The sequence below is a fragment of the Ammospiza nelsoni genome, chromosome 32, assembly GCF_027579445.1.
Source record: "Ammospiza nelsoni isolate bAmmNel1 chromosome 32, bAmmNel1.pri, whole genome shotgun sequence".
Lineage (NCBI taxonomy): Eukaryota > Metazoa > Chordata > Aves > Passeriformes > Passerellidae > Ammospiza > Ammospiza nelsoni.
The window spans coordinates 3,302,642-3,327,271 of NC_080664.1; the positions used below are offsets into that span (position 1 = coordinate 3,302,642).

General features: G+C 39.5%; 1 protein-coding gene across 5 annotated transcripts; it reads right to left on the bottom strand.

Annotated features, from left to right (window-relative positions):
• Nucleotides 1-2,549: 2,549 nt before the first annotated feature.
• Nucleotides 2,550-24,605, bottom strand: LOC132085752 (synaptonemal complex protein 1-like). 5 transcript variants are annotated; one of them, XM_059491180.1, is made up of 28 exons: nt 24,494-24,605; nt 22,704-22,779; nt 22,495-22,541; nt 19,456-19,620; nt 18,996-19,063; nt 18,757-18,830; nt 17,382-17,440; nt 16,923-16,992; nt 16,282-16,355; nt 15,745-15,853; nt 15,127-15,221; nt 14,806-14,990; nt 14,299-14,366; nt 13,318-13,379; nt 12,174-12,277; nt 11,566-11,683; nt 11,240-11,310; nt 10,516-10,597; nt 9,605-9,667; nt 8,877-8,939; nt 7,906-8,022; nt 7,209-7,319; nt 6,453-6,545; nt 5,472-5,546; nt 5,152-5,211; nt 3,782-3,928; nt 3,383-3,469; nt 2,550-3,297 (listed from the first exon to the last, which is right to left on the bottom strand). In XM_059491180.1, the coding sequence occupies exons 1-28, from the start codon at nt 24,569-24,571 to the stop codon at nt 3,154-3,156; spliced, it is 2,565 nt and encodes an 854-aa protein (XP_059347163.1). In that variant the 5' UTR covers nt 24,572-24,605; the 3' UTR covers nt 2,550-3,153. The 5 variants fall into 5 exon arrangements, with proteins under 5 accessions (XP_059347163.1, XP_059347168.1, XP_059347164.1 ...); XM_059491185.1 differs by lacking the exon at nt 19,456-19,620; XM_059491181.1 differs by lacking the exon at nt 5,472-5,546.
• Between the last annotated feature and the right edge of the window lie 25 nt (nt 24,606-24,630).

The following is a 24,630-nucleotide window of genomic DNA, read 5'->3' on the forward strand; positions in this document are numbered from 1 at the left end:
TCTATAAACAATTAGTCTCTCTCAGGCATCCTTGTATAAACAATAAAGTTCTCAGGCAGTTTTCCCATAACAAAGGTAACATCCTCTCTGGGAAAAGATGACACCCTGGGAACAGTTATGGAAGTTTTGAGAACCGTTCGTATCACAGTGAGAACACTGATTTTGTTTGATGTAAACAATCAACGGTATTGTAAAACAAAAGGAGTGGTTAGAGTTTTCTCTGTTAACCTATCGTAAACCTGGATTTTGGAATATGCATGAAGTTAATTAACACTATTATTTAAGGTGACTGATCGATCAATAAATTTGGAGTTCGATGCATTATAGGATGGTCGTTCTCCCCCTCACTTCAACAATCCCGGAGCTCTGTTCGGGGTATGTGTGCCAACTCACCAATGGGTCTGCACCCTCAGCACGCCCTGAGGGTGCCTACCAAGCCTTAAGGGGGAAGGCCAACCCCTTGTGTGCCACTCACATTTCTGTTCCTCTGCACGCCCGGAGGGGGGCCCACCTTATCCCCCTGGGAGGCCACTCACTCACTCACTCACTCACTCACTCACACACGCTTCTCTTGCTTCCCTTCGTTTGTGGCCGGCCCCCTTGCAGGAGTCCAGAACCGCGGTGCTCGAAGGGCCACAGATGCTTCGGGGCTCTGAGCTGTCGGGCCCCGTTGCACACACACTTCTTTTGCTTGCCTCCTACTCCTGCCTCTGGCTTTACTGACTGATGCTCCTCCACACTGTTTGGTCCTAGGCTGCTGCCGAACCGCTCCAGATAGGGCCAGATATACCGGAGGCCCTCAGTTGTCTTCGGGTGTGGCCTATCACAGACCAGTCCCCAAGACTGGTATGAATGGCACGTGATCAGCTCTTTAGTGATTTCAGCTTTACAGGAAACAGTCTATGTAGGGGACCCATGGGGTGTGTGCACACCACCGCTCCTCCCGAGATGGCTTCTCAGCTTCTCAGGAGAAAATTCCTGGCAAAGGGATTTTTCAGAAAATACCATGGCAACACCAAAGCTCCACCTCCCTTGTCCCATATAAAACCCTGGACCCTGCTTTGTTCTTGGTTCTTGGTGCCTGGAGCCCTTGGGTGTGCTAGCCCATAAAGCACCACTGGAACTCCCAGCATGGATCCCCTCCCGCCTGTTTTCCCCTGAACTGCAATCGCCACCGGCTGGTGCTCGCTGGGCCATCCCTGCCCTAGAGGAGATGCTCTGGGGAAGGCAGTGCCTGGGGCTGGGATGGGCTCTGGGCACTGCTTTGGGCTGGGGAGACTGAACTTCCTTCCCAGGGGCTTTTCTGGGGCAGGGCTTGGGTTTGGCCTGGAAACAGAGGGAAGGTTCCAGGAGGTTTTTGTTCCTACCCAGAGCCGAGGCCTTTCCTGTTCCTCATCCTGCCCTGGCAGCGAGGGGCTGGGGGAGCAGCAGAAAGGGGCAGAGACACAGCTGGGACAGGGACTCTGACTCCTGCCCAGGGCATTCCCAGAACGTGTGGAAGAAGGATCAGTCTGGAAAGAGGGGGAAGGAGCAGAAAGGGGGGGATGCTGGCAGTGATGGCATTTGTGTCCCCAGGTCACCATTGCCTGGGGTGGAGCCCTGCTCACCTGGGCACAGACGAACACCCACCTGCCTGTGGGAAGCAGGGAATGAATTCCTGGCTTTGCTTCCTTGCACAGCTTTTCCTTCCCCCATGGACCTGTCTGTGTCTGAGCCCAGGAGTTTGGGCCCTTTGTCTCTTTCACTCCCTGGATTCTCCCCCCTGGGTGCTCCAGGGAACTGGGCCTGAGGCCAGAGAGAGAGACAGGAGAGATGGAGCCGTGCACTGCTGCCATGGCCACAAGCAGGGCACCCTCATCCATTAATGAAAACAGGCACAGAAAGGGGCAGATGTGATTTTACACCCTTCCCTGCTGTTTGCATTTCCTGCAAGCTTTCTGCAGTGTTGCTGGCAATATTTTTGTACTTTTTCAGGTGATTGACACAGCACTTCACAGGACACACTCACAGGATCAGGAGAATTATGTGATATACCATGGATTCATGTCCCTAAAAAATACCAAGGCTCTAATTGATTAGTTACTGTTTGAGTCTAGAAGTGGGCAGTACAAACTTCTCATTTTTCACTTTCAGGTGCTCATGGGGAAAGCACAGCATATTCTTCCAGGTCTTTGCACAATATTTGTTAGCTACGTACAATAACAAATCTCATTTGCATCACTGCTCAACAGCTCAACATAAGGAACCCAAACTACTGGCCTATCCCTAAGACTACACAAAAATAATAAAACATATGTTTTGCTTCCCACTTCAGCTGCATTTGGGATTTTTGATTTTTCATGATATTTTAAGATGTACTTGTAGTTTTCTTGTTATGTCTAGGCTCTGAAGTAGGGTTTGTCATTGTTGTGAAACCAAGATTAATCAAGGATTAATACAGAAATAGATGTTCTAAACTATCCTTGTACTTGTGCTGGTCCCTAGGAAGGCCCAGTGGGTGATTTCTGTCTGTGTTCAAATATGTAAAGCAACAACAAATAGTCCCACACTTTATATTTCAGATAAACAATTTAATGGCATCTTAACATTGTCTTCACAATCTTATAACATGCATATTTTACTCCTTATGAAGCTGAAATCTTTTTAAATACAAGTAATTCTACTGAAATTGTAGAAGTTTCAAAACCATTTTAACATACTGAAAATAAAAAAATCTAAAAGACCGGTCTAACAGCCATTAAAATGCAGGAAAAAGCAAGTGGACTTCAGTAAAAGAACATTCATTTAACAGCTACATTTTCTCCACTAAGTATTTATGTGTTAAGAGAAACAGAGTAAATGTAAAAGAACAGAAGTTATTTAAAACTAGAATTTCTAATGCTAGAAACAGCTTTGAAACAACTTTCTATGTAGTTCTATTTATTTCCAAATTTAAAACTGGCCAATTTTTTTCCCAACATTTTGAAGCACAAGGGAGGAAAGGTGCAAAATGCTCTGCAGGGGTTGCAGTTATGGATCTCTAAAGTTTATTTGTGTAAAGGAATGAACATAGTATTAAACACACTGAGTATGACAGAAAAATGCAACAAATCACTAACTCTGAGAGAAAAACAGCCCTGCAAGAAATGCCAGGGCACTGGATATTTCTGCATTTTAAGCAAAGAGCTTTACAGCATCTTTAATTTTCCTTTTCCTGTCCATTTTGGAGAGGGCAGTCCAGCCTGCCTCGCGCATTCTCCTCATGGTTTTGAGTTTCAGAGCAGAGCCTGGAGATTGCACACTGCATGGAGCTGGGCTCTAGGAAGGAAAATAAAGCCATCCTTTAGTTTCTGTTAACAATCTGATTAACTGCTTGGTTTAATCTTAGGAAAGGCTAACATACCTTTTTTGGTGCTGTGGAATGTAGTTGTGAAGCTTGTGGATAATCTTTGTACAAATTTTTAAACATTTCTTCTTCCGAGACTATGCTCTATTAAATTAAAAGTTAAAAGTTAAATTGAAAGTTACTTAGTCACACTATATTAAAAATACTTTTTCTTTCCCCCTAAGGATATTAAACTATGAAAAAAAAAGTTAAGATGTCATTATGAGGCTTAACAGTTCCATAAAAAGAATGTTAATTATGTACATACAGCTACAATTCCAGAAAGAACCAATAAATTAAAAATATACACATAAATATTGGCTTGAATGTGGAAGCCCAAACTCTTTATTTCCATTCTCAGCCCCAGCAGTGAGCACAAAGAGCTGCTCAGCACATGATTTGTTCTCTGGCTCTTACCAGGAGGTCAGTGTGCTCAGAGCTGTCTGACTGAGTGTCCAGCTGCACAAGCACTTTCTGCTTTTTCCTGCTGCTCTGCTCTGCAGGCAGGTTTGTGCTTCTTCCACTCTGCATTTTATCCCTTGGAGGAGTCTTTATAACATATGTCTGGGAAAGAAAATGTTTCTCTTTTTAGATTATATTTTATGGGGTAAGTATGGAATCTAAAGCCAAACTCAGGACCCAGTTTACAGTCTGAGTGTCCAAGAATTCACCTGAGAGAAATGGTGGAACTCTGATCTTTCCATCCAAACATGGAGCAAAGATCCAAACAAAGTGGGGTGGGGTATAAATATCATTTTTTATACTATTTTTGTTGCCAAATGAGGAGAATGAAGGGGAAGCTATGGAAGAGCTGAGTTTCATGGCACATTGTATTTAAGTTCCCCATGCTTATCTGCAGAAATTTAGGTTATTCTGAACTGTAGCCACTCCATTGGACTCTATCAAACATCAAAGAAAATGGGAACAAACAAAACTGCAGGAAAAGGCTTCCAGAGAAAGACTGATAGCTATATCAAGATTGGTGTTACTTAAAATAGTTTTTTCATTAGAAGTTAAACTGAGAAGCATTGAATGGTCCAGTGCAACCCTTTTTTTGACAGATAACATCAAAATGCTGCTGGATTCCATTGTTCCAATATGAAAACCACAAGTGAACTCCTGACAGGAAGAAGGGTGAGTTCTGCAGTCAGGACTACTTTGATACTTTGACCATTTTTACAGCTATATCAGCTTTTTTCTCTTCCATAGAGGAAAAGTGCCTTTACAAATGGACACTTTTAATATAAGTAAAACAATTGTAGAGAATAAAAAAATCAACAACTGAGCAAGAAAAATTACACACTGGGAGCCCTTCCAGAAACTGCTCTCTAATATCTCCATGGAATGGTGTGACCCTTTAAAATCCCTTCTTATCCCAGGGGAAAAAAAAAAAATCATCTACAGAGAAGTAAGAAATACAGGTAGAAAAATGCAACCAGAAAAATTCACTGTTAGGAGTTACAAAACTTCAATGTTGGACTGCCCAAGGGGCTTCCTGTTCAGAAGAACACATTTTTTATTTTTACTTTTATCTTTTTAATTTTAGGAATATAATTTGGAGACTTTCTATTTTTTACATGAATAGATTCACTGTATAGATCTAAACAAGGTTTAGGAGTACCAGGAACATAAGTCTGTATTTTCTATAATTTAAAAAGTTTGAAGTCAAAAGCATTCCAATGTCTTTTGTTGAATGCAAATAAACATGTCATTGTCATGGCATTTCAATTGATTCTACACATATAAACACTCCCAAATTCTAAAAGCAATTAAAAAGTTCAAGTTACCTTGTGTTTCTTTTCACTTTCAGGAATCATACTGCCAGAGTGCTCTTTTACGAAATTCTCCTACAAAAGAGTTATGTGACAGCAAGGAAATATTTATTTGATTTCAGTTGTTAAAAATGTTCTTGGTGTAATGACAGAGCACAGTCTATAATCACAGACTGCTACAAAGTTCACACAAAAATATGACCAGATTTAGCACAACCCCAGCATTCCAAAGTCACTATTTTTCTGTTCAGTTTCATTTCTAATCCAGCTCTTCCCACAGCACAAGCCCAGGCCACACCTCTCACGCCCACTGCTCAGGGAATAAAAAACTCCACCTTTTCTTCCATTTCTGCTTTCAGTTGTTCCTTAAGGGAGGACAGTTCCTTTTTCAAACATGACAGCTCATTTTCCTACAAACCATTAAATACAGGACAGGGTTAACTATGCACAGCCCAGAACAGTCCCAAGTGAGACAGGGACTAATTAACAGGGACACTCATTAGGTACACAAGATAATTCTATTTGCTTTTCAGCCCTATACTTGAAGCTTTGCTTTAGCTTGTTTAAAAAAGACTGAAGCACTGTTAGAAACAGGTACTTGATCAGAAGTGTTCAAGGTAATACCTTAAAACCCTTGGGAGAACAGGGGTGAGAGGGCACAATCTAAATATTTAAAACAAAAGTTTCCTATTCAAAGTGGGGAGTCAGAACATGACCCACTACCTGGAGGAGCAGACACAAACACACTGCTACTCCAATTTCTTTTTAGAAACATTTTGAGTTTTTAGTGCCCAGAATAAGATCTGGTGCAGCAGGTTGGGTGGGATTGCTACTAGTAAAAATTCAAACCACACTGGAAAAGTTCCCAGAGAACTGTCTCTGGTGGGAAAGACCCCAGAGCACAGCAGGAAAAGAAACTTTTGAAGCAAACTGAAAAAAGATCTTTAGAAGTCACACACTGACTGAAAATCACATCTTTTGTCTCTCTGTGCTGTGGGTGGGCAAGAGGGAGGGATTGGGAAAAAAAAGTGTTTTAAAGGTTTATTTTAATTCTCATTACTCACTTTTAATTCTATTAATAATATTTTTTTTATACTATTTAAGTTTGAATCTGCTTTACCCTCAAAGTGTTTTTCTCCTAATCTTTATCTCAACTCAGTCTCTGAATTTTTCTTTCCCCTCCACTGCTCAACTACAGCAGAGAAAAATGAGTGAATGTTTTTTTGTGTGTGCCTGGCACTTAGCCAGTATAAAACCACTCCACAAGGACATCAGCCCCTTCACTGAATTATTGACCATTGCAAAGTACTCCTTACCAGTGCTCTTTCTGATGATATCTGCTTTTGCTGTTTCATTTTGTATACTTTTAACTCTGCATCTTTTTCTTCAACCAATTTATCATATTCATTCTGTGGTAAAAAAACCAAACCAACAACAAACTCAAAACATGTGACTAAATGTTACAATTATGGAGTTATCCAGTCTTAAAACATCATTTTTTCAAACCAGGCTCTTAAGATTCAGAAAGAAAAGATTCGTTGATGCTTCTGCACAAACTGTAAAACAGAAAATGCTCAATTCAAATATTATTTTGTGGACTGGCAGAGAGTGCTTTTTTTCTGTGCAGCAACATGTGCTCAGCACTAAGAGCCAGCTGTGCCATCTTTATTAATGCATCTGCTAAAGATATTGCAAAATGAGGAATAGAAAGGTAAACTAAAATGTGTCAGGCTAAACTGCTGACAGTCACTAGGTAACCTCTGAGAAAGAGGCCAAACTGATACTGAAAAATATTGCATTCACAGGTATCAAAGGAAGCCTGAATTGAAAAAAAATCTAAAAATCCCAGAAGTTTAGATGACCGGAATTATCTGCCCATAGGAATCTTTTCAAAATCTTCAATGAATTTGATTTTAGATGATGCAAAGTCCAGCATGTGTTCAGCTTCCTTTTCCCAGACTCAGGCCTGTTTCTGCTTTTGAAAGGTCATTAACGTGGTGTCACAAGTTATAAACATGGTATTGACATGGTATCACACATTGCAAACCACAGGAAGCAGGAAAATCTCTGACCTTGTGCTTTTCCATCAGTGCCACCATCTCAGTTATCTTGTGCTGACATCTGGCATCAGTTTCTCTCTGTATCATTGCAGTTTCATCACAAAGCAACCTCATCTTTTCTACCTGTCAGTAATAAATTGCATTTCATTCATCAACATAACAATATATTTTTTTTTAAATCTTAATTTCTTCTTCCCCCTGTGGGTACAAAGTTTGCAGTCCCACTTGGGCTTTATTTGCTTTTAAGATCCCTTTCAAATGCCTCATCTTTTCTGCAGATTGTTTACATGGGCAAGATCAAAGGTACAGCCATGGCAGGCAAGCTCACTCCAAACCAAAAGGCCATTTCAAGCACTCTGCCCTAACATTTCTTAGCATTGCCATCAAAAAATGTGTGGGCAGAAAAATACTAATGTGGGAGAAGTTATAATCTAATTTAACTGGGCTGACTTTACACCAAGGGTGGAATTTCTTTGAACTATATCTTGAAAGAAAGAATTTTTAATTGAGTTCTCATTTTCAAAGACATATTCAAATACTTCAACCTAAGCACCTAACAGTACTAAAGCTTTGTTCACAGGGATTCACAACAAGTTCCATTTATGTTAATAAGACTGAAATATGAGCAAGGACTCTGGCCAATAAATCTTCATAAAAACATTTTAAATTAAAAAAAAAATAAATTGCAGTAAAAATTAACACCTCTCACCTCTTCACGAAGTTTATTTTCATTTACTTTTCTTGTTTCTATGTCTTTTTTATAGATGTCAACTTCTTCCTTATGTTGCTTGTTTATATTTTCCATCTCTAACTGCAATTTATTCACCTTTGGAGAATGCAGAATTGCTGCTGTTATTTATTTAGTAATTACTATGTTGATGATTTTTTCTTACCTCTTATTTTTGAGCACAAACACTGTTACTTTTCAGGTATGATTGAAGTGTTTCCTATTTAAAAGTTCAGGGGTTTTTTTTTAATAAAGAGTTGAACTTTGGCCTGAAGTGAGTTAGAAAATACTCAAAGGAACAATGGCAACAGCACAATGGGGAAGACTGCCCTAAGCAGTCACCCTAAATGCTTTGAATGCCTCAGGAAAAAACAAACACAGATGTTTGTTTCTTCTCTCTTGTAAATCTGTATCAGATTTTCACAGGTTTTATGGTACATTTTCCTCCCAGCTGGGCATTTTGATTACAGTTTTTCCTTTTAAGTTTATCATATGAATATCCTCAAAAAACTCCACTTTTCTTCAAGTGCAGTACCCAAAGCTGGACACAATATTCCCATCAGAGGGATTGCCACTGCAGAACACATTTAAAGAACACACTAAAAAGAGTAATATATATATATATATATATGTATATATATGTCTTTTAAATGCTTTTCTGTTACAATGAGGTTGCTGAACCCTGTTCAGTCCACTATCAACAAAAGAAAAAAAAGGTAAGGAACAGATTAGAAGCATCATAATTGCAATTTGAATCCATCTCTTAAATGTCCAATAGCCAGTGCCGAATGATTAAAATGGAACCATCTTCTAAAAACTATGAGCTCATTCCTGCAAAGTCTGTATCCCAGATCCATAAACCAGCTCAGAATGTATTTAACAAGTATTATCATTACTTACACTGGGACTTAAAACACTCACCTCATCTTCTACATGATGTTATTTAAACCTACCTTCCCTTCATAAGTGTTGCTTTTCTTGCTTTCTGTAGTAATTTTCTTTTTCAGCACCTTATTCTGTTGAAATAAAACGAAACAAGCACTTTATCTTAATAAGTTCATAGAATTATGTCATGGTTTAACTGCATCAAGAAATTCCAGCTTTCATCAGGCAAATAACTCTCTGCTGTGCAGCTCAGGTTCCAGAACAATTCTTCAAACAAATGAATGTTCAGCTAATTTCTGTGATAATTACTGTTTCTTCATGGCCTTAAGAAAGGCTCCTCCTGAGCAGCAGCAGGGAATAACAAATGAGGAGCAGAATGGGAATTAAAACTAAGATGCTGCTGACAGAAGGTGTGAAGATGTCATGACCAAAAATACAAGTTATTTATTTTTACACTGAAGTTTATACAATTTGTGCTAGTGCAGAATTCTTTTCTACTAGTGATAACTGAGATACTCATACAAGTACATAAATAACACTATGCACTAAATGAAAAAGAGTAGAAGTTTATTAAAGATATTATTTTTGTAATTGCTTTTTTCAAATTAAGGCTCATTACACAAATCAAGTGATTCCAAAGCTGACTCCCTAGTTTGCTCAGGGTTAGGATAAAAAAGGAGAATTTTTAAATTACATAGGTGTATCTAAAGACATCACAGCAGACACAAACCTGCTGAAAAGGCAATCCAAAGTATAATGTGTTTATGTATTTGTGACATTTAAAATCTCTACACACCTCCTGTTGCAACTCTTCCATGCATTTGGTTTTATTTTCCACCTGTTTCTTCAGATTATTCATCTGAAAGAGATATTTCAGACGTGAATTAGTAAGTTCAAGAAATGACTCCCTATGTGAGCAATTCCTGTAAATGTTCTCAAATCTGCCCTTGCACCAGTCTGGTTTGTTCCAATGGGACTGAAACACCAGCTGACATGTTAGAATAATCAGAGTTTTAGCCATAAAGTACCACAAGATGTTAATTAACAGCAGTGAACCAGTTCCTTAGTGGTTATGGAATTAAGAAAGAAGAAGAAAAAAACCCCCAGCATTTTCACAATTTAAAAAATGCACTTGTATGAAGTTCCCTACATCCATGAAAAAATGAATTTTCCCAATTATTTTCTACAATCTTCAATGGCTTTTCCTTTCTTGAAATTTCATTTTCAGTTCTCTTAACCTGAAATTAAAATTGTAAATATTAGGCTTTTACAATGAAATTTTGAAATCCATTCTAATGCTAAAAACCCCAGGTTGCTTTGAACCAATAGAAAGAAAGTAAAAATGTTTGTATCTATTTAAGCTCAAACTCACAATACATATAAAAAGCTAATCCAGAGCCCATCCATCACTGAGTGGGTATATGAAAAACAGAAAAACAGGTTCTCTGTTTGCCTGAAAACAAACAAATCTTTAATATTAAACTTCCAGCAAAGAGTGAACATCCCAGTGACTGTGCTTGTCTTTTGAAATACCAGGGCTCACATGTGGACACACAAGGGCACAGCTGGCAGCAGCTGGGAAAGAAGAAACCTCTGGCAGAGATCACATCCCCCAGGCAGAGCTCTGCAGAAAAAATCCCAACAAAGATTTTACATTGAATGCTGCCCTGCAGGTTCTGTAAGATATTTTCATGACACAGGACATACATTTTCTTCTCTTTCATCCAGTGTACTTTTCATCTCTTCACCTGTCTTTGCCATTTTCTCCTTCAAAGACTCCAGTTCATTTCTAAGTACCAAATTAACAAACATTAGTATATATTTACATATTGCCTTTAACTTGTTTTCAGTACTTCTAATAAACCCATATTTTATTTTCTAAAAAGAGATGCTAATGTTGATGGGAACTTCATAAGCTGCTCAATGAAAATGTTCTTGAAATGCAGCAACAGGCCCAGTAAGTCAATATGTGAACTGTCCATACTTCTTTTAAGTAGGAGAAGATGTTCCAGGAACCCCAGAAAAATACATCCTGACCTGGACTATTGCAATGCAGCTGTGAAACATGGGAGCTGCCTATTGAACTGGGGATACAGAGAGTAACTCTGATCCAGTTTTGCCTTGTCACATTTCATCCATAACCTTCAACTTCCATTTGAATTTCCTTCACACCTGAGATGTCTAATGCAAAACAAGACAGCTCTTACTATGGAATACAAAATGACAGCAAACATTGTATCTGCAGCAATTGGTATTTCTAATCTGAGAAAATTTCTACTTGGCCAACAGCAATTCTGAATAGTTTCTGTTTAGCTATGTAATCTAGAAAAACATTAATCAAAAAATCCCAGAAAGCAGCATTTGAACACAACTAACTATTTGAGTCTACTTCCTTTAACAATATCAGTTAATAATATTTGCTTTTACTTGCCTTAGCTGGCTATTTGCCTCTTCTAGATTTTCAACTAACTGCTTTGTATTGTCTTCTTTTTTCTTACTATCCTAAATAAAGACCCATGTGTCAGCAAAGAAATAAAATTCAAAGTGACTTCTTAAAAAATTCAAAGCCATCCAAAGCACACAGACCTGCCTTGTTCACAAGTGTAAATACACTTCCTTTCCAATTCAAATACAAAAAGTAGCTCAGGTACTCTACAGACCCAAGTCATGTTGCAGCTCATCATCTAATTTGCAAAACTGAGTCATTTGTCAAACTGAGTATTGTCCTTTCAAGAAAGCTGGAAGTTTACAACTTGCCTCTTGTTGTTCTTGCAGTTTCTTGAGTTCTGCAGCCACAGCATTTTTCTCTTGTGCTGTTTGTTCTTTCTCTAGTGAAAGCTTACTGAGATACACTGTTAGCTGTTCATTCTTTAACCTAATTTAAAACAAATGGCCAAGAGGAATAAGAAGATGCATTTTGAAATCTCCTTTTAAATTAAACATACCCATTATCAAGTGTCATTCCATGCTGAAAGAAGTCTAGGCCTTTATCTACAAATATAAGCTTTGCAGCAGAGTCAGAGAGATGTAAAAAGGTGACAGAAGAAGGAAAGAAAATCAGAGTCAACTTTTATATAAATATAATGGTTAGTGAAGATGATGTATTTTAAAGCAAGATTAACAATGAATTCAGAAACTTCCTCTTCTTGTTAAATAAGTCAGAGAGATATGGAACAACTACATATGCCATAGAATACATATAAATAGAGAAAGGTGAATTTAGAAATGTAAGTATATAAATAATGTCATATATGTGGTTCAAAACTTCCATTAGAAAACAATCATAGTTCATTTCACTGTGGATTAAAGCAACTTCTATATTACACCAAAACTAATGAAATATTCTATTTTCAAAATGGTCATACGCCTCTTGTTCAAGATCTGTTTTCAGAGTCACAAGCTGCTTTAAATAATCTTGTTCCTTCTCAGCTGTACTTGTCAGCTGTGCTTTCAAACCATGGAATTCTTTCTGCAAAATGAAAAGGAAGAGTTGAGTATCCATGTGCAAACTCCAACTGCTGGAGGTTATCAGACATGAGCTAAGAGCACAAGGCTTTCAGAAGAACCAAACAACATCCATGCCATGGATTATCTAGATTGCATCTTTCCAATCTCTGCTGGGATCTGGAAGTGGCGTGAGACAGTGAACTGTGACACCAGTGCTGTTCATGTCTGTCCCCTGCTGTGAGTTTCATTACCTGGGCTGCAAAATTAGGGTGGGACCCTGCTCTGGGTGCTGTTTCTTATGTATAAACTTGTATACAAGTTCATGATGTGCAACTTCACTATTTCTAAAAATATGTTACTATTGCCCTACTTCAGACCTCTCTCATTTGGAGAGCATTTTCATTTCTCTCTCCACATTTTTCTCTCTCTGCATATTTTCTACAGTAGCCTCAAGATTCTTCTTCAATCAAAGTCCTCCAATTTGCCCATTTTAGAAAATGAGTGAAACTCAGTTCAGAACACTCAATGCACAGATTATAACAACAAGCAGACACACCTGATTTCACACTATCTTAACTTGAGTTGATATGGATTCTTGTTAGGCTTCTAAATATAAAATCATAATGAAAATAAACTTCTGTTAAGAGTGTATTTCATATAGCTTTGACTTCTGTGACAGAAAATGGGCCTGTGTCACAGCACAGAAGGGTTCACAGAGGCCAGAGCTAATTACCTTCCTGGAAGGAAGAAAAAATGGGAAAACTTTATATCCAGAGGGAGTGGCATTTGAGTGGGCATGAACAAAGAAGAAATAATCAAAAACCTTGAGAAGGAAAACTAAAAGCACAAGAGACAAGAAAAACCAAAAACATGGGAGACAAGAAAAACAGAGGCGATAAAGAAGTTCTTAAAAGAAAACACTGAAATTGTGTGTGAGAAAGTTTAGTAGAAATGTTAAGGTAGACTAGATGGTGTTTATTTATGGCATTTAAGATACTTACTAAGCAAGAGGAATTTCATATGAAGAGCAAATGCCATGAGATTAATAAAATGAACATTTACCAGAGTTTCTGACAGCTCTTCAAGTTGCACTTCTTTATCACATTTTACTTTAGTCATCTCTTCTACAGCACATGGAATGTAAAATTAATGGAACAGGAATAATTTTTCATTATTAGCAGGCAGTATAAAACATTTACCCTTTTGCAATACCCAGTTCTCAAAACTTGTTGGATTAAGTGAAGAAAATGAAAAGCTAATTTATGACTTAATCTAAATGTAGATTTGAAAAGATGATTCAGACATTAGCAAATCTATATCTGAAGAGAAGCTAAATATTTATCCTAAATAAAATTTAGAGCCTATTATGTTTTCCACAATTATAGCTTCAAATAAACCATGGACTGTAAGACTGGAGTATTCTCCAAGTATTGATGCACCTGCATTGTTCCAGAAAAAATCTGAACTGCTGAAGGTATCAGATGGATATGATGAGAAAGGAAACCAGTTGTTACTAACTTCCAGATGGTTTCTGTGTGCACAGTCACAATTCTGGTATTTTTTACAAGTTCTCAACAGCAAGGCAGAGCTCTTACTCTGGGGACTAAGGAGCACATCCCTAGAAACCACAGGGTATCAAATTGATGATATTTAAAGAGAACCCCTGCCAGCATCATTCCACTTCCAGCATGGGGAGGGTCACAGAAACCTCCATGGGAGGGTTTTATCTCTGCTGCAGAAGTCACTCCTGGCACCTGCAGTGCTGCTGCTCTGCGCTGCAAACCAAAATGACCTGCAGAGGAATTCATGCATGAATGGTCTGACTATTGGAGCTGTGCACAGCACTGCCCTTTGGCTGCTGCCAGTACCAATGACCCCCAAAGAAAAGGGATCAGCTGAGTAAAAATAAATCCAGGCATTCCTGACAGGTACAGGTACTGTAAAATCATTTCTTCAACTACTAGAGACAGTCCATTTCCAGAAAAGAGCAGAAAACATTTTTATTACTGCCCAGCTCATTTTCTGCCTTTCTACAAGCCTTACCCAGTTCAGCAGATTTATTCTGGAGCTCCAAGGTAAGCAGCTTTGAATCATCTTCAGATTTCTTTAATCTAGGAAAATGGTAAATGAAAAATACCAAATGTAGAGTACAAAGCACTGCATTTGAAACTTACAGGACAATAAGACAAAGTCTTACCACAAGCACTTTAAGAACATTTAACTTTTAACAGGCAGATAATTTATCTGCCTGCAACACACATCAAATTACAGTTTTACAACCTCAGAACAGTAGACATAAAAGTAAACAAATATATATCTACAGAAATCTGTATTTTTTAAAGACAGAATTATGCAAGTTGAAGGGGGCAAAATTTACTTTTTATACAGTATCAACTATCGCAAACAAAAAAAAAATTACATAAATTCTCTGCATTTAGACCACTGTGTGAAAAAAACCTCCAAATTTCAGCTTCATTTCCAATTGTTCTTGGTTTTGTTATAGACTGCAACCTGTAAGATCACTCTTAGAATTTCAACTCATTAATTTACCTATTTTGCTCTTCTTGCAGCAAGCTTTTCAAATTGGCAACAGAAGTCTCAAACTCCTCTGTCAGGGCTGCAAGCAAAGCCTTCATTTTTTTACATTCTTCCTCCTGCTCTTCCTTTTCTCCAGTGACCTGAATTAATGTTTTCACTGTAGTCTGGAATTCAGTTTCCAAGTTCTTCTGAGCAACCTTCAAGACATGATATCATTTCTAAACATGTTTTCCAACAAACAGCTACAGCTGTTTCGTGTCTAAAGTATCCATAATTATTTATGCAAATGATCATCCAGTCTATTTCTACTGTAAAGCTATAAGTAAGGGGTACCTCTGCCTTTTGCAATGAAATTTTAGCCTCTTCCAGCTCTACCCTCAAATGTTCTTTACTGACCTGGGATTCCTTTAACATTTCTTCATTATGTACTAAACAAAAAAAAAAAAAGTTTATATTGTTAAAAAAAGGATATTTACTAAAAAATGCTGCTAAAAATGGAAAATTACATACATTTAAAGAATGTAACAAAGACCAATGGTACTGACATCATCTACTATAAAATGATAGATAAAATTTGAATATAGATGGCTTAAAATATTGAAAAGTAAGTTCTGAAAAGTAAGTTTCCTCAGTGACATCTACCTGACTTTAAATTTGCAAAACTGAAGCAACATATTTTCCCCTTGCAATTTTCAAAAGCTCTCACTGCTTGACTCACCCTAAAAACTGCCCTGCCAGTCCTGCTCCCACATGAGCAGCTCCTGTTCCAAACAAAAATAAGGCCTTCAAGGCCCCAAAATTCTGCTGCCAACCAGCAACAGAATAAGACTATCATGGCCCTGTTTCCTATGCTTCTAATAAACAATTACATATAATAAATAAACAATCACAAACAACTACATTGAAATTCTGTAAACAATTACATTTAAATACAGCAGGCAGAACTCTTACATTTTGCTTCCATTAAGTCAGCAATCTTATTTTGTGATGTCTGCAGCTGAGCCTTGATGTCTTTTATGACATCATCTTTTTCATCTCTCTGTATGGTAAGAGCTGAAATCTAGAAAAATGCAGGAAATATCATCATGAAGTCTGGAAAAGGGACAGATAATAATTTTCATTTGTACCCCAGCTATGATAAGCAGACATTTTGCTGTCATTGAAGTTAGATTAGATAGATAGATAGATAGATAGATAGATAGATAGATAGATAGATAGATAGATAATATTTGGCTAGATACAATCTTAGCCAAATATTGATCAAGTCACATTACTCTAAACAAAATGTTCTCCAATTCAAAATCAAACCATCAATTCCAGTAGACTAAAGGTACTGAAACATCATTAAACTTAGCAGAATTTGACTTAAAAGCAGCTTCAGACATTATTTTGTCTTTTTTACTAATACCCAGAAACACTTCTTGGCTCTTGCATTGCACCTTTAGGCACAAATAAAGCTCTACATATTAGCTGGTAAAATAAGCAAACCTGCTTTTCCTTTTGGCTGACTTCCAGTCTGCATTCTTTCTCAAACTTGTCCACTTTTTCCGCTTCTTCTTTTACTTTGGAGATACAGTAACATCCATAGTTAACATTCTAGCTGAAATATACTCCAAGTTCAATACAACTTCCACTTTAAGATTGCTTGGAATTCTACAGCTCTACCATTTGTTTTCCAAGAGTAATTGTTGAGGCAATGTTTGATTTTATAATCAAAATACAAACAGAAAAGACCATGTGAAAATGAAACAAGAACATAGCAGGCTATACATACAGAGAGAGAGCATTTAGCTAAAGTTTCTGTAGCTATACACTAGTGGATTCTCATTTAAATAAACAAACTATGTGAAATAAATATTGATCTCTAGACTGTACTTCACAGACAAAACTTCAATTTTGAGTGACTGTTTGAAAAATAAAGTTTCAGATTTGGCCCAGTGGAACAGCAACAGAAGCGGCCAGGCAGTGACCAAAGGCAGCATGAATAAAAGAAGGGTCCCAGTGTCTCAGTGTGAGCTGCTCACCATTCCAGCACTTCACATCTGCCTGCCCTGACACTGCGTGTGTAACACAAGCTATGAAGTACAAAACTGAGCCAGCTGCATAAACTCAATAAACAGAATTCTCACATTTGAAACTCATTTCCAGTCTGTCGTTCTCTGCTTGCACACAAAGCTCTTCAAATGCCACTGTCATTCTCTAAAAACAAAATTTAATATTTGAAGTTCAATATTGGAAACCCTGGAACTTCTCCAGGGGCTGCTGCCCACCTCAGCCACTCTGAGGAACCAGCAGGGAGGTGAAACAGAGCCCAAAAAGAAGCCAGAAGTTGTGGCAGTGACCCAGCACTACGCACACATCACCCAGATCATAGGGATCTACATCCCACACACTGCTGCACTTTCTCCATTGAATGTGTTTGATGTAACACAAAAATAATTCTTGAAAAGGGATTGAAAACCCAACTTCCTGCATCACACATGACATGATACCCACACATGATGGATACAAACAGTATCCCAACATAAACATGGCACTCAGCTCAGCTCACATAACTCACATTCCTTTCATCAAGCTTGGTCACTTACTTCTACGTTGCTGTGAAGTTCCTCATACAATTGTATTGTTGCTTCCTTTTCCTGTTCATCTATCAAAGCAAGAACATAGGAGAAAGTTTTTCTTTTGAACAAGAATGCCAGCTGCCCAAGTCATAATACTTAATCAGCATAATGAATTAAAAAAGGAATTATCAGCTCCTTTCTTATTAAATAAGTCATTATGAAACATGGTGCCAAAAGTTACAATCTAAAAAAATTTAGAATCTAGGGAAAATGTGTATTTCATTGAAACATTGAGCAAGCTCAGCTTTTAAATTTCCTTCCCAAGATATTTTTTTCTGTGAAAAGTGTAATTCTGGATCAGCTTATGTGACCATATTAATTATTATAGTATTAATGCTGTTGAATAATAATGTATCAAAACTGTTAGTATTTATAAACTGCAATCTATAACCACAGATCTGTCATAAAATTGCAACACTCCATGTCCATATTTTCCTTCTTTTCTTTCCCTTTTGTAATTGATAGAAAACAATTAAAAAGAGAACAGTAACAGAAACAGGTATCAAAAAAGAACAGTACATCTATGCACTGTGTTTCTAGAATTAAGTGTATTCCAACTATTCTAGTGTTTCTAGAATTAAGACAAAAAAGACACAGACACTTCTTAAGTATCCACGATCAAGTTAGTAAAATTCTAAATTGCATATAAAGTAAAATTCCCAATCAAGAACATGTTTTAAAACCTCAAGAATTTAAACTTCATTAGGTTATCCAACTGTCTTGGCTTGTTCAGTTTCATGAGAAGAATTCCAGTTACTCATTATACCTTGGGGTTAAGACCTTTTTTCCCCACAAATGTGTGATGGCTGAAAACATGGAAATGTCAGCTCTGGAAATTTGTTCCAGAGTGCTGGGAATTTAGAGTAGATTCTACTGCCTAAAAACAGGCATGAAGTGTCACTTCTTATGTCTGAATATATTCCCAGAGTGTGGCTGGGACTGCAAAGCTTCAATGGGCTGAGCAGCCTTGGGGAGCCCTGCCCTGCCCTGCAGTGGCTCCAGTGCCAGTCGGGGCTGTGGGCACTGCCTCAAACCTGGAGCACTGTTTGGGCACCCAAAGAGCTCCCAGGCTGGCAACCTTGCAGCAAACAATTTCACTGCCTTCAAAAGCCCTCTGCATTTAGCATTACAAACCACAAGTCTGTTAGACCTGGGGCTTCACTTCCAATTTTGTGAGCCACTTAAAATTCACTTCTCATTCTGAGAGCCACATCCAGTCGATCTCAACTGGAGAACTTCTCTGAACAACACGAGAAATTTCTTCTTCTTGCTTCTGTTTGTGAATTCAGAGCAAGCTAGAAGCACATTTACTCTGATAAATAAAAACTAAAAAAGCATTTACATTTGCTGGTCTTCTCTGTGAAACGAGTGTAGGTTTCCTTGAGCAGATTACACAGATGCCTCGAAGCAGCAGCTCTAAAGGAGGGAAAAATATCATGTTTGCACAGGAGTGCACAGTACTTTGTGCACCTAAGGAGTAACAATGGAAATGACCTTCAATATTTAACAGCTACATAAAACTGCCCATGTGAAAATGGATTATTTCCACCACAAAAATATATACTTGGTTCTATTACTTACTCTTTCAAGAGATCTTTATTTTCACATATCTCATCTTCCAGTTTCAAATGGAGTTTTCCATTTTCAAACTGATTTCATAGGGAACAAATGCAAAAAGACTGTTATTGGAAAATGTATTAGAAATGCACTTTGATTTCTCAAATCCCTCATGAAACAGTCATTTAGGGCATCAGTAGACAGAAGTCTGTTTTATCTGGTATTACATGCTGAGTCATCTTTTTCATGAAAGATGCAGTAATTAATGAACAATAATTTACCAGCAAATGAGACACTTACAGGTATATTCTTCATACACACACTCACACAGGACAGGTGCCTGCAACTTCTCAAAATAATCACTTTCTCAAGGCACAAACCAAACTGCAACAGTCTTTAATATTTAATTGTATCAATAATAGTGTCATACTGAATCAGGAAACACTGAACTTCATCTATTCAATGTACACTATACAATACTGGCCTGCAGTTCTTGAATGGCTTTATTCTGTGCTTCAATAATCTTTCTATTCTCTTGGAGTTTTCTTTCTTTCTGGTTTAGTTCAGTTTCCACAGTCAGTTTCCACTGCTTGATCTTCTCAGCCTCTTTGTAGAGTTTTGAGAACAATTCATTCATTGTTTCTGGATTCTATTAAAACAGGTTCCACAATTTAATCTCAAATACTATCCAATTTATAGTATATAATATCTAATTAATATTGTTGTAGATAACATATTTCTCTCCTAGAAACATCACAAGAGTAATATTTTTCCACAGATGGTGATATAAGCTTAGATATGATCAGGAGTCCAAGTTTAAATCTTTGTGCATCCTCTATGTATGTATCAAAAGGCATTACAAAGCACACAGGAGAAACAAATACAATTAAATATCCCAAACCCCCTTCAGACATCACCAAATAGATGGGCCTAAAGACATGGATAACTTCAGTCCACCAAAATCAATAAAAGTTTTGCCAGAATTATCAGTGAAGCCAAAATTCCTTCTAGTAGGTTCTTCCCACCACTTCTGTCCTCTCCTTCTGACAGACACTGCTGAGTTAAGTAAAAGCAGCTTCAGAGACTTTGCCCAAGAGTACCTGTGATATTGCCATGGACACACACAGAATCACAGAATCACAGAATAATGAGGTTGGAAGAGACCTCTCAGATCATCGACACCTGCCCTGACACCTCAACTACAGCACCAAGTGCCATGTCCAGTCTTTTTTTAAACACATCCAGAGATGGTGATTCTACCACCTCCCTGGGAAGAGCATTCCAGCGCTTTATTATTCTTTTGGTGAAAATCTTTTTCCTAATATCCAACCTATCCCTTCCCTGATGTAGCTTGAGACTGTGTCCTCTGGTTCTGTCAGTGCTGCCCTGTGGAAGAGACCGACCCTACCTGGCTCCAACCTCCCTGCAGGAAGCTGTAGAGAGCAATAAGGTCACCCCTAAGCCTCCTCTTCTCCAGGCTGAACATGCCCAGCTCCTTCAGACGTTCCTCACAGGGCTTGTGTTCCAAACCCCTCACCAGCCTTGTTGCCCTCCTCTGGATGTGCTCCAGCATCTCAACGTCCTTCCTAAACTGAGGGCCCAGAACTGGACACAGCACTCAAGGTGCAGCCTCAGCAGTGCCGAGTACAGGGGCAGAATGACCTCACTGCTCCTGCTGCCACATCATTCCTGATCCAGGCCAGGAGCCCTTGGCCTTCTTGGCCACCAGGGCACACTGCTGGCTCATATTCACCAGCACCCCCAGGGCCCTTTCTGCCTGAGCACTGTCCAGCCACACTGTCCCCAGGTTGGAACGTTGTAGGGGATTTTTGTGGCCAAAATGTGGAACTCAGCACTTGGACTTATTAAACTTCATGCTGCTGGACTCTGCCCATCCATCCAACTGATCTAAGTCTTTCTGCAGAGCTCTCCTTCCTTCCAATAGATCAACACAAGCTCCCAGCTTAGTGTCCTCTGCAAATTTACTGATGAAGGACTCGATGCCCTCATCCATGTCGTCTGTAAAAATATTAAACAGAACTGGTCCCAGTACAGCCCTGAGGGACAGCACTGGTGCCTGGCTGCCAGCTGGATGCAGCACCATTCACCATCACTCTCTGGCCGGCCATGCAGCCAGTTCTGAGCCCAGCACAGAGTGCTCCTGTCCCAGCCGTGGCTGCAGCTTCTCCAGGAGTGTGCTGTGGGACACAGTGCCAAAGGCCTTGCTGGAGCCCAGATACACAACACCCACAGCCTTTCCTGCATGCACCAGGCGGTCACCTGCTCACAGAAGGAGCCCAGCTTGGTCAGAGATGACCCACCCTTGGTAAACACCTGCTGGCTGGGTCTGATAGCCTGGCCATGCTGTGAGTGCTGCGTGATAGCACTCAGTATGAACTGCTCCATTATCTCACCTGCTACTGAGGCCAGGCTGACTGGCCTGGAATTACCAGGATCCTCCTTCCTACCTTTTTTGTACATGGGTGTCACACTGGCCAGTGTTCAATCATCTGGAACCCCACCAGTGAGCCACAACTCCTGATAAATGATGGAGAGAGGCCTGGCAAGCTCATCTGCCAGCTCCCTCATCACCCTGGCATGGACCCCATCTGGACCCAGGGATTTATAAATATCCAAGTGTCCCAGCAGTTCTCTGCTCACACACAGAGCAGGAAGGAAAAGCACCACCCTTGTGCCCTTAGAACACCTTGAAAGTGCCCTACAAGCAGTGCTGGGCCAGTGGTCGAGGCAGGGAGAGCAACACACAAGCCCTAAGGGCCCTTTGGTTCACTTACAACACTCCCAAACACCATCCTTGTTTTGGCTGCAATACACTTTTGTTACAGTCCTGATGGCACTTTAATAGCTTAGGATTAAAAGAGTCTAAAAAGTTGTCAGGAATACGAAAATCAGCAGAGAGAGCACAAGAAATGTGTTTTATTTTGTGGTAGCAAACAGTGTTTTGTAGCTGCAAAGTACAGAAGGTATTGCAAAAAAAATGAGCTGTACTGAATTGTGCTAAAGCAGAGATGTGCTGGCAAAGACACTGTGAGAAGAATACAGTGCTTGAGGAAACCACTGAATTCATTGTTTTACAGATAAAATAAAGCCAGACAAGGCAATTGGGATAATCTACTTCAGTTTTCCAAAGAATACTCTGACTTCAACCCTTCTGCCCCTCAACAGAATATTCAGAACCAGTTCCACAAGGATACTTAAGTGTTTAAATCTTACTCTAAATAAAGCTCATAGACTTCGCAGGCACTTCAAACAAAGAAAAAAACAACAACAATATTGCAATCACCCTAATTTTTAAAGATTTGTTTCCAGGCATGTTCACTAAATCACAAATATCTCCTCCAAGTTATTAAGCTTTAAACAGGAGACAGAAAACATTATTCCCTTTTGACTACTCCCTTTAGCCCTAAAATATCTACGGAATAATGCTTTAGGCACTGTTTGGGAACAAATTCAAAAGACCCCAAGGAATTAATTAGATGGGCAGAGTTGATACTTAGCTCACCTCTTCATCTACTTCAGAGCAAAGTTTCACTTGCTGTGAAATTGTATCTGAAACATGAAGAGATTTTGATCAATGTATTTCTAAAACAAGTAACAGTGAAACTGTATTTAACAGTTACAGATATGGAACTGTGAGACTACTCATGAAAATTAAAACTTGACAATATATAAAAATCTAAAGAAGGTGCATGGCAAACATTCCAGTTGTACCTGAATCAGTGATTTCGCCACGGCTCCACACATCGAATGGCAGCTTAAAGTCATCATCTGAACATCTATTAAAACCCTGCACAAATTAAAAAATTAGTTCCTTATGGGTAGATTTGTAAAAAATGAATTGTAAAATCCAAGGGAAAAAAATCCCTACAGATGATGTGAAAATAGAATTTATCATTAATAAAACAGCTGCCTACAATTTTCAAAGCCCAAGGTATTGGTAATGGCTTTGGAACTCACTTCTTACTTCCCAGTGGTTGATCAAACGGTTGGTGTCCTGCAGTTTGATTTATAGACTGTGGCCAAAGGGGAGCTTTCAATGCAGGGAACTCAGCAGCTTCTGCCTGTCTGGGCACTGCTGCATGGCAAAGGACTCAGGGAGACAAATTACTTTTTTCAAGACCAGTAGTTGATATTTCTTTTTTGCTTTACTTCCAAGGGCACTTCTAAACCATATCTGATTATGTGTCAGCATGAGAATACCCTTTTACAAGGTTTTGAAGTCACAGAAGTTCATCCTGTAAACAGCTAACTCATCTGCTGTCAGAATATCTCATCCCTAATCTCAAAATACTTCATTAGGAGCTTCGACATGAAAAAATAACTTGTGGAATTCCCGTAACTCAGTGTGGGGCCAGTACATTTTCACTGCACACCTGATCTAGTGAGACCAAGACACCAATGCCAGTGCGAGCATCTGAGTGGGGCCTGTGGGAATCCATAAAATCAGAGGGGTTTCAGAAAGCTGCAAAAGGCAGCCTCAGAGACAGCAGAACTGGGATTAGAGCCAAGCAGTAGCCATGAGATAGGTCAGCAGAAAAAATAATGTAAAAAGTAGAAAAGTAAGGACAAATAGAACAATGGTCTGTGTATTAACGTTTGGCTAGAATAACTCCCTAAGTTACAGAAAAGTTTATCTAGCCAGATATTAGGAAGTTTTAAGGTTAATAATGGAGCTATGTGCATTTTGCTTTAAGGCTTAAAAGCAGGTATTGTATTCAAAATAAGCAAGCATTGTTTTAACCAAAGGTACGTGTGCTTATAGTGCTTGGACTGAACTACTGTCAATGTGCTTTTGATTTGTGTGACTGGTCAAAAAACTTTTAAAGTAAGTTGTAACATTAAGTTCTTGGTCAGCTGCCTGGGATGTGAGCTGCTGGCATCTTCCCACTGTCATAACCATGTAATGAGACTGATGCTGGAAAATAAAACAGCTCAAGTCAGTTCCTCAGCAATCCCATCCCGTTGGTGATTTGTACACAGACCCCGGCCAGCGATAGAGCCCTGCTCGCTCTTTGGGCTGAATTACCCACATCAAACACGGACTTACAACACAGAGCGGATGCTTGAGAAGATGATTCCCTTCAGTTTTGATAGATAACAACAACAAAGGTCTTTGAAATTCAAACCAAAGATGTCTGTGCATGTGCCACACTAGGCATACACACAGAAATGAGTCCAGCACAGGAGCCGTCTCGGCCTATACAGGGGCAGGTGTGTGTGTGCTCCAGCCCGGGGCAAGGGGCAGGTGTGTGTGTGTTCCAGCCCGGGGCTCTTTGGGAGCAAGGGGCAGGTGTGTGTGTGCTCCAGCTCGGGGCCCTGCCGGGGCACTCCCCGGGCCCAGCACTGTCCCCGTGTCCCCGGAGAAGGGCCCCTGCGCTTTCCCCCCGTCCCCTCCTCAGCCGCGGCCTCCAGAGCAGCACAGCCCGAAGGGGCAGCCGGGGGAGGGGGGGGGGAAGGTGTGATATGGGCCGCCCTCAGCGGCCCCGCGGCCGAGCACTTACCTGGGATCTGCCCGCAGACACCTGCCCAGCGCTCAGACGCGGCGGCATGAACAATTTAAAGCGGTTTTCCTTCTCCATGGCTCCGATAAAAGGGCGGGCGGGGCGGCCCCAGCTCCCGGCGGCCGCTGAGGGCGGGC